Below are 10,739 nucleotides of genomic sequence, written 5' to 3' on the forward strand. Positions count from 1 at the left end.
AGGTCCCTCCTTTGCCTGTTTCCCCTCTGGAAATAAAAGTTGAAACATTAAAAAAAAAATCTTTTCCTATAAATATTATTTTTATATTTTATATGGAATTCTTTAATGGGGCCAGATATTTGTATGTTACCTAATTATAGGATATATTTTAGAAATTTAATTTTTTTTCTTTTTTTTTTCACAGTTGTGGGGCAAGTACTCAGGGCCTGAGTACTATCCTGGGACTTTCAAAGCTAGAGCTCTACCCTTGAGCCACAGCACCACATCCAGCTTTTTTCTATATATGTGGTGCCAAGGAATTGAACCTGGGTCTTCGTGCATGCTAGGCAAGCACTCTACCTCTAGGCCAAATTCCTGGCCCCTGATTTTTCCTTTTATAAACTTTGTGTGCATGGATGCTGTCTCTGCCTTTTTGCTGAAGGCTAGCATACTACCACTTGAACCACAGCTCCATTCCAGCTCTTTGATGATTAATTGGACTTTCCTGCCTGGGCTGGCTTCTAACTGTGATCCTCAGATCTCAGTCTCTAAATAGCTAAGACATACAGGTGTGAGCCATTAACACATAACTACTTTTTCGCTACATTTTTGGCAGAACTTGTCTGAGAAACTTCTAATACCTCAATACAGTGATGTGAGAATGGGTGGATATTCATAATATTTTTGACTCAAAGACTGGATTTTTGCTTATATGACACAATTGCCTAACCTTAACTTTATCCCATATTTTATAGAATCCTGAGTTCTGAAAATACATCTCCAGGTTCTCTGCAGTTTCTCTGACATACACAAGATGTTATCCACAGCATCTTCCACTTCAGTGAGCCTTCCCCTGGACAATCAAACTGAATGGTTATCATGGTAGACTTGTTGGGGATGCAGCATCTCTTGTCTAGACACATTCCACAAAACGTGGGTCTGTAACTCTCAGTGCTTGAACATCCAGAAAAGACTAATTTTTCAGCTTTAGCAAGTTGGAAAGAGGGTTGGCATGTTTTCCCTTTGGGGATCTGTAAAAAGAACATACAAAGAGCTGTTCTTTAAATTTAATACAATAACTATATAAAACTTTTCCTAGCAAGACATAGAGGAGATTAAATTACTTCTGGAGTATTAATAATAACTCCTATGTAGTAACTTCCAACACCCTCTTTTCTGACTGTAAATTATCCTCTCACCAGGATTTGTCTGTATTTTTGCTTTGTCTCTTATTTTTTTAATATATCATCTGTCCTTTAATCAGTTCCATATAAGTGAAATTTTGTTTATTTCATTTAATATATGCCTTATTAAATATTTATTTGCCTAAGATTTAGAAAATTGCCTCATAATTTAAACTGTTCTGGGTAGCCAAGTAGATGAATAACTATCTTAACCCCTTTAAAATTGGGTTGTCAACTTCTAATGTGACAAGGAATACCTTGGGAGATAGAATATTTTTAAAAATTAATCCTCAAGACAGTTGTCTTACCTCATTAAAGAATAAGACCAGTGTAGTCAGAGCTCCCTGAGAAATCATAAGGGAAATCTTAAGGTCCTTTGGGAAGTTTACTATCTATTATGCCCATATCATTTGGGGAACGATGTGATTCACAGCAAAGTTGGTGATTTGTATTCAACACCAGAACTTCTTTGCTCTGATCACCTTAACGGTGATTTTCATAATTGTGGTATTGTAAACAGGATTTGGTGTTCATTACTTGGATTCCACTACTACAGAAATACTGTTGTGGAGGGTTAGAGTCTGAAAAGGATCTACTATTAAAGAACAATATTCTTGGAGGTTTATCTCCAATAAATCAGACTGGTCAAGACACACAGTATGAAGCTGGTAGACTATCTAAAATCCGCAAATTTACATTACTTTTACTAGGTAGGTAAAGTTCTCTATACAATGCACAGTTAAATCAGTATCCATTTTATAATTCTGAGTTAAAATGGAGTTAAATCTAAACTTTACCTCTACAGTCTTTGATATATTGCAAGGCTGAATATTGCACAATCTTTTCTCTTGCTTCATTTCACAGTTCCTGTTGTCATTGGTTACCCTATTAGAAATTCCCATCCCACACGTTCTGGAGCATGGAGTCCACTTCGTTGCTTGCACAAGACATTTTCTTTTCCAAATAAGTGGAAGAGTCCTGTAAGCTAAAATAAATGGGGAAAGTGCACATGTATACATACATACATACACAGACACAGTACTATAGAGAAGTAATGTTTTAATCATTAAGCTAACATTTAAGAGATCTGGATAAAAGAATGTTTGTGAATAAAAGAAACTTATGGTCATTCTGTTTCTGTTTTTCTCACCATCGAAATTGCCTTTCAGTCAATCGTGACAGTCTGGTTTCTTAGGGTAGAAGGAGATTCTTTGTCTTGGAAAAACATTGAATTTACTATTTGCATCATTCTGCCTCACCCAGCCTGAGATTCTGTGTTCTCACTGATGTCTGTGTTACTTGTGGTCAACTACATGTTTGATATCGCTAGCAGTCATTGAAATAAACACATTAGGGAATTTGCAATATAAATTGGAACAATTGAAGGAGAGAGAATTTTTGTTTTTGGTTTTTTTCAGAGTCTTCCTACCTCAATTTACTGAGTACTGGAATTTCAAGTGCATTCTGCCACACCCCCCAGAGTAGTCAATATTAAATATATGTTATCTTGGTTCTGGGGCTTAAAATCAAGGATTAAGTGTTGTTCCTTAGTTTTTTTCTTCTCTCAAGGCTTGCACTTAACCACTTGAGCCACACCTCCACTTCTGCCTTCTGGATAAAGATCTCACAGACTTAACTACCTGGGCTGGCTATGTTAAATCTAAAATAATACATTAAATATAAATTATAGAAATTATACTTGAAAATGATGGTCCATGATACAGTTTCATCTATCATAGAAATTCTCAACGGAAGTACTAGTAGATAGCCTTAAATGAGTTTGTATATACTGGGACATGGTGAATACAAACTTGTCACGATTTGCGTTTCCAAACCCATAATATTGTTCTTTCTATTGGCTGGCCAGTTCATATCTCCCATGGAATGATTGAGGGAATGAATGAAGCTGTGGATGAGTAGTGAATGAACATGAGCTTAACAAAATCTCCCAGCCATGTTATACAGAGAGGGAGGAGTTATTTATCCTCTTCCCTTTTGTTTTCTCATAAGCAGAAGACAGTAGAGAGGTTCGGTCCTCATTCACTCCTCATCCACAACTCTGTTCACTCCCTAAGTCATTTGATTTAATTGATTTCTTTTAGTGTACATCCTAGTTGTAAGTTGAGACCACCATTAATGGCAAAGTTCTAGCTTTATTACTCCAAACTATTTTAAAAAGAATTAAGCTGAGTATGAATGGCTCACGACTAATCCTAACAACTCAGGAAACTGAGATCTGTGCAGTTCAAAGCCAGCCCAGGCAAGGAAGTCTGAGTCTTTCATCTCCCATTAACCACTCAAAGGCCAGAAATGAAGCTGCGGCCCAAGTAGTAGAGCACTTAAGCAGGAAAATGAACTACTCAATTCCTGATTTCAAGCCCTAGTGCGAGCACAGGGGAAAAAAAGGGAAAAAAAAAAAAGGAATTTAACATCTTAACAGAAAACATGAAACACTCAAGTATATGCTTGCTTTAAGAATGGAAACAAGAGATTTGTAAAATAGGAGCTTAGATGCTTGTGAGCATTGAGAAAAGCTTGACATTATAGCACTACATCATTCATACTGACCCAGCAAACACTAAATTCCAGCACGTTGCAATCACATATATGTTTTATAGTGGTAGCCAATTGTGGAAGCAAAATTCCTGTGTGGGTGATAAATACAACTTCAAAGTTGAGCAAAGGAGGGGCAGGTTGAACATATACTTTCTTTGAAGTATACCTAGGCCTAAATCACATACCAGAGAGTACTTAGTGATGTTTTTGGGTTTTTCAGAGCAGAGCACTCACTGCCAAGAATAACTATCAGAGACCTCTCCCAGCCAAGCTCCAAGTAAATCTATGAAACCACTGGAGCTCCACAGATGAAACCAACCTGACCATGATCTAAAGATAAAACTACTGCACTAAGGTGGCTTCCTCCAGGGAGACTCACAGCTAGTTTGTAAGAAGAGCCTGAGGTCTCATGCAGAAAAAGCTGGACACTGAATATGGGTGAGCATTGGTGACATAGCATTTCTTTACATGTGCAAAGCCTGGGTTTCAACTCCTAGCACCACAATAATGTTGGCTTATTATCTTAATGTATGTTTGTTTTGGTTTGGTTTGCAGTCCTAGGGCTTGAACTAGGCCTAGTCTCTGTGCTCCTTTTGCTGAAGGCTAGCACACCACTTCCGTCATAGCACTACCTCTGGCTTTTTCTTTTAAGTAATTGAACTCTTCTAACCAGGCTGGATTCAAACCATGATCCTCAGAGCTCAGCCTCCTGAGTAGCTAGGATTACAGGCGTGAGCCACCAGCACCTGGCTATTTTAAAGATTTTAAAGCAATTGTTGTGTTGTGTCATTGGGTGAATAATTATGTATGGGCAGATTCACCCAACCTGGTGAATATTTCTCAAATTAGCTGACAGAGAGTCCCTGCTAATCTTTTCAGGATGAGTTTACTCCTAGTTGTTTTGACAATCCATATAGTAAAGATGAGCTTCAAGGAGCTTTTAGCATTCACACATATTCTACACCAACCTGAGACTTTTCACTAAGCTCTAAAATTAGAAGAAATTCTTGACCTCTGGGTGAGAACACAGAGATGTGAACAAGAACCTGGCAACAGTGTTGCTCCTGTACTGTTCTTTCCTCTCCCAAGCTTCTTTCCCTGGAGTTTTCAATCCTCCTATCCCAGAATACCGTAGCACTTAGGTGAGGCATTAACTTAAACCAGGCCAGAGTGCCATTTGAATCATAAATGGCCAGGTCTCAAGTAGTGGTAGTTTCATTTCTTACTGCACTTATGAGTAACCTACTTTTAAAAGCCTATGTAAAGTGCCTGAACTCATGTATTTAGGGTCAGATTGGTAACCATTGTTCTCAAACCGTTTTTAGTTATATTCCTACTTATTGTACTTTTATTTAACTGTTGTATATATAGTTTTCAAATTTTCTTTTTAAACCAGTAGCTCCCCACCTCTACTTATAGAGAAAAATAGCCTGTGACAATTTTGAAGCCTAGATGACCAAAGCTCTTACCCCTCATAGAAGGATATAAAGTTTTTCCAGGGTATACATGGACAATCTTTGATCAACTCTCTTAAAAATGGGTTGAGAAGAAGCTGAGATGTACCACTTTTTCTTACCCAATAGAGCTTTGAAAACACCAGAATATTTTACTGTCAAAACTTAAAACAGGAAGTTTTCTTTTCAGACCCTTCAAATTTAGCTGCCTGAGGCAAGCACTCAGTATGATGGTACTAAACAGAGCTCTGCCCTCCAATCCCAACACTTCTACTCAGTCCCTGGGGTATACCAAAGGAACACAAGAAAACCACCAAAGTCACATTTGCAAAACAGCTCTACTTATAAGCACCTGGCATTGTTTTGTGGCTTGCTGGGAGCTGCGGTTGTGATGGTCCCAGAACACAGTTTGACTTCCTTCCAACTTTGACTCCAGCGCAGCGGCTGCCAGCCCGCTTGGGTGTGAACAGAGGCGTGCATCCAATGGCCCCACTCACGCACAGGCAACTAAACAGGGGGTTGGGCTGAAACACTTGGCCATTCTGATAATGAACTCTGTTGAACTCACATCCAATAGCTATCAGATCTAAAATAGGGGGGAAAGCAAAATTGCTTTTTAATGAAAAAGCCATAACTTTGATAGGTTTCAGTGATATGCCAGTAGAAAGCTATCTCTTGTATGAAAATTAATGCTGAATTTCTTAGGACCCATTAGAATTGCCTGTTCAGAGTTACAGAAATCAGCCAGGAACTAGTGGCTCATGCCACTACGAGAGAGGAGAAGTCAGGACAGGGTTCAACCTCAGTCTGGGCAAAAATTAAGGGACCATCTCAATAAGCTCTTGCCATCCCAACTACACGACACCATTTTTTGATAGAGAAAGGCTGAATTCAGACTGTGACTTATACTGTCTATACTGTGACCAGTATAGACAAAAAAACTCTCATTTGTAGTCCTTGAAAGAAATCAAATTATTGATATGATTTCTTCTATTTTTTCCCTATCATTTAAAGCAAGTACCTGAGAATTGTAAAACCACCTCAATGCAAAGGAAATAACAGATTTCTGAACATATGGATCTGCTAACTTCATATGATGCCCCAATACAAAGAAGCCAGTTTATCTGTGCACATAAGCTCATCAAAGTTAACAATTGCAGAGTTAGGAGTGGGGCGGGGTTTGGGGGGATTTGTCTAGACTCTGTCCTTTCCAAAAGTCCAGAAGAAAAAAGACACTTACATGCACACACTCCAGTCTCGAACCGAGGCCTGTCTGCTGAGTAATCACAGTACAGCCCTTTGTGGGGGTCACAAAGGTCAGCTTCATTGCAGAGGTCTCCTGGTTGCTTGGCACAGATTTTGCAGCATCCACAGCCGTCTCTCACCAAGCTCACTCCAGGAGGGCAGTTTGGCTTCCTATGAGGGCATCTGCAGGGCCAGTGACAAACTTGTTTGCGCTGCTGCACTTCTGGTGTTTCTCCTGGCCCCCCTCTAGGGCTGGTGTTTGGCAGCCCAGCGTCATGTGCCCAGCAGCAGAACTGCATTCGGTAATAGAGGCAGTGTTAGAAGTATTCCTCAGACTTGCTATGGGTGTTGGAGGAGGTGGTTTCCTCCCAAGGGGTAGATCCATGGGACTTCCAGTGTCTGTCAGCACTGGACATGGCCACTGCCTTTCAGCTAGTCTTCACGTGCTTCCAGCACGTGGCTTTTTCTTATTCTCCTTCTTCCCTACTTCTCGGTCTCCTTTGCTGCTTTCTCCTCATCTTCCTCAGTTCTAAAACCTTGGAACTCATTGGTTAAGACTTCAGAATGTCTTCCCTCATTGTATCTCCTATCTCCCATTGACTTCTGAACGCAGACCCACTGGCCCGCTTAAGAGCTCCAGCTTAAATCAGGTACCGTGGTGGTTCAGGCCTAGAACAACCATTCAGGAGTTCAGGGCCAGTTGGGGCAAAAGTACAAATCCATCTCAAAGGAATTACAGCATCCCGATGAGACAAAGCAAATTTAACATAACCAAAACATACAAATTTCCCCTCCAAGCTGGTTTTCTCTACTTTTCCCTATTTGAGCAAATTCCTGTTTCATTTTTCTCTTGGGGTTAAATCACAATTGACTCACATTTTATGCCCAATTTTGTCCATAAATGTTGTTGATCACACTTTTCAAAGATACCCTCTCTGCTCTTAATATCCCCACTGTTACCACTTGGATCATTTCAGATTAGTTTACCTCTTCTTAGATCACATACCAAGAAAGGTAAAAGAGGGAACTAAACCAGCCAGGTGCCAGAGCCCAAGCTCAGAACTCTGAGCCCTCCTTTCCACTGCCAAGCAAGCAGCTGAACATCCCAACATACATTCTGACTATAATGTAGGCTTCGTAATGTGTTGCTCATCTCTGCATGCCAACTCACAAGCTCATCTGTGTCTTCAGCTCCTCCCTATGCGATCTCGACTACATTTCTAACCTAGATTTCTTAACTCTAGACCCAGCCCATTTAACAGACGGTCTCCCGGGCAGCCCTACGGGGAAAATTCAGGCTCAAATCTCAGAATCTTTCATCCCAGACAGTATGTCCAAAGTTCAGAATCCCAAAGCTAGCAATCTCCTCCATCATGTTCCTCCCGCTCTACCCACAGCCATGCTGATTCTATATTCTGTTATCATTCTATTCTATCCTAGCCCTAGATCATTTCTTCCTTCCTCATGTCACCACCACAAAGGAGGACTGTGATTTGGTCTATGAGTCTTCCCCTTGAAGAATGAGTCTGAGTCCTCATTATGTGCCTCTCCTGCCTCACATCACCGCTAGAGGGACTGAAGGGTTGTACAACTCCTTAAATTTCTCACCGGTTGCCGTGTCGCCAAAGAGCGATCCAAACCTCCGAGCACGGCACCTAAAGCCTGCTTGTTCTTGTCCATCTGCCCTCAGCCAACTCCCCTTCTATACTCTATTATTGAATAGAATCCCTATATCAAGTTTCTCCTCCCTGCTTTTCCTGATTGCTTCTCCTTCATGTACTAAGGTTTGAACTCAGTGCCTTACATTTGCCAGACCGGTGCTCTACTGAACCATGCCTCCAATCCTTTCCTGTGCTAGTTATTTTTGTGAGAGTCTCACTTCCTACATGCCTGTGAACTATCTTAAGTAAAACAACTTCTTTTGCTTTGGTGCCAGGACTGAGGCTTGAACTCAGAGCCTTGCATTATTGCTTTTTTTTTTTTTTAATTTTCTCAAGTCTGGTGCTCTACCACTTGAGCAACACTTCCACTTCTGTAACAGCTTTCTACAGTTGTAGAATTTTTTTCTGTACATATCTTTCTATGTTAATATACAGTGTTTAAGAATCTATAGCAAACTGGGCACCTATAATCCTAGCTACTCCAGTGACTGAGATCTGAGGATCCCCGTTTGAAGCCAGCCAGGTAGGAGAGCCCATGAGATACTTATTTCTAATGAAATGCCAAAAAGTCAGAATCTTGAAGAAGAGAAAGAAGAGGAAGAGGAAGAGGAGGAGGAAGAGGAGGAGGAAGAGGAGGAGGAAGAGGAGGAGGAAGAGGAGGAGGAAGAGGAGGAGGAATCATCTATAGGAGCTCTCAGTTTCCAAAAATGATGAGTCTTTTCTCAGAATTTGGAGTGGGAGACAGCAGGTCTCATGGCTGTTAGGTGGAGAAGCACTTCTCCTCAGTGCCAGCAGGAAGGACCTGGACCACTGATGTTCTGGGCATGACCCCTTGAAATCTTCTGTCTATAGAAAGAAGACTTTCAGTCCCTTGCTTTCTATGATACATCCACTGCTCACTGTCTGATGCAACCATAATTCACAGACACTCCGTGTTTTCTAAGTCAACAGAGTTCAGCAGTTCTGTCTCCTGTGCCAGCAAGCACCTCCACCATGAAAATAAATCAATGAACAACTCACCCTGCTCACCCTGGCTTAATGTCATTTTTAAAAAATAGGAAGGCAATGAATTGCTGATATTAAACGTCCTTTGGTCTGTCACTTGAAACATTTCAGTCTCCATAGACAGATCTCAGGCCCTCCATGGGAGACACAGGGATTGTGCCAAGACAAAAATGACAGAAAGTTGGAAAACTGCAAAGATTCATTCCAAAGGCCTCCTTGCAAACAAGAACAGGCTTCACTGGAAAACATCACTCCCCAGATCCATCTCCAGGGACTCTCTGCACATGTTACAAATGACTGGCAAGTTGTGCCCACCCCCCACCCCCACCCCCAGCTGGGATCCTCAGGAAGGGACTGTGGTTTTACTCCACGCTGGCAGCCACCACTATCTGGCCTGTGAGGCGGTGCATGTCAAAAGCTTCTAAAATATTTCTCTAAATATAGACAAATCTGACTGTTCAAATACATTGACAATATACCTGCAAAGGATAAACATCTCACATTTCCTTCACGAAGCTAGTAAACTTAAATAGAAATTTATTTTGGAGAGGAAAATGGCTTCCTATTTCTCCCAAAATATTTTTTTCAGAAGTCATTTTCCCCCATCTTCATATTCCTTTAAGAAAAAAATATTGGCTCTAAGATCTAAGAGTAGCCAAAGTCTCTGGAAAGAAACGAGAAGACTTACCTGTGCCAGCCCCACGAGAAGTGTGGGGAAGAGGAGCCTCTGCATGCTGCCTGGAGGTGGGTGTGTGGAGGGCTGGAGAGGTGGCAGCTCCTCTTTGCTCCAGGCACACAAAGCCCCCGCTGTCTCCTCTGTAGACAAGCTGTGTCTCCACCTCCCAGGCTACTGCTTCAGGCTGTACGTTTCGTGCCTGAGGATCCATTTCTGTACCTGTTTGCTTTCGTGTGACTCTTTGAGAACAAGCTTAGCAGTTAGCGTGAAAAGGTTGGTGGGGTGGGCGAAGGGGGTGAGAAGAGGGCTGGGGCTCTCCTGGGAAATCAGAGCCTGCCCCTGGGCATGATGGTGGTACCTTTCCCGCCCTTGTCCTCAGCCTTGACTGGGATTTCCATGCTCTGTGACTTTTCTGTGATTCTCTCTTAGACCTAAAGCTCACTGCATACCTGATTTTTGCCCTTCTGGCCCTATTTGGGGTTGTCCTGGGGCTCTCAGCTGTTGTTGCATCTCCAAATCTCGCTCTGTTCTAACATGTTTCCTAAGGCTGATGGGCTGTGTTCAGGCAAATGTCTACATGGACAGAAGATGTGGTCCTACTGAACCTGAGTTTCATATCAGATGACAGTGCAGGAAACCCCAGTTGTTCTCCACCTCAGATCAAACATAGCAAATCATTCACTGAACTCATTAAGGTTTGAAAAAGATAAGAAACATAGTATCCTGGTAATATGTACACTTTTTGTGAGTTTTGGTTCTTTTTGTTTTTGCTCTTTGTGCCAGTCCTAGAACTTGAACTCAGGGCTTAGACACTGTTCTTGAGCTTCTTTTGCTCAAGACTACCACTCTCCCATTTGAGTCACAGTTCCACTTACAGTTTTTTGTTTTATTTTTTGGTTGTGAGGCTTGAACTCTGGGCCTGGGTGCTGTCCTTGAGTTCTTCAGCTCAAGGCTAGCACTCTTTCACTTGAGCCATAGC

At 41.4% G+C, this 10,739-nt stretch overlaps 1 protein-coding gene across 1 annotated transcript; it reads right to left on the minus strand.

Moving 5' to 3' along the window:
* Positions 1-592: 592 nt before the first annotated feature.
* Positions 593-9,817, minus strand: Ccn6 (cellular communication network factor 6). The gene is made up of 5 exons (XM_090337685.1): positions 9,773-9,817; positions 6,414-6,711; positions 5,526-5,759; positions 1,961-2,148; positions 593-1,010 (listed from the first exon to the last, which is right to left on the minus strand). The coding sequence occupies exons 1-5, from the start codon at positions 9,815-9,817 to the stop codon at positions 729-731; spliced, it is 1,047 nt and encodes a 348-aa protein (XP_090193811.1). The 3' UTR covers positions 593-728.
* Positions 9,818-10,739: the final 922 nt, after the last annotated feature.

The sequence above is a fragment of the Megascapheus bottae genome, chromosome 8 (genome assembly GCF_031878675.1).
Source record: "Megascapheus bottae isolate mThoBot1 chromosome 8, mThoBot2.hap1, whole genome shotgun sequence".
Classification (NCBI taxonomy): domain Eukaryota; kingdom Metazoa; phylum Chordata; class Mammalia; order Rodentia; family Geomyidae; genus Megascapheus; species Megascapheus bottae.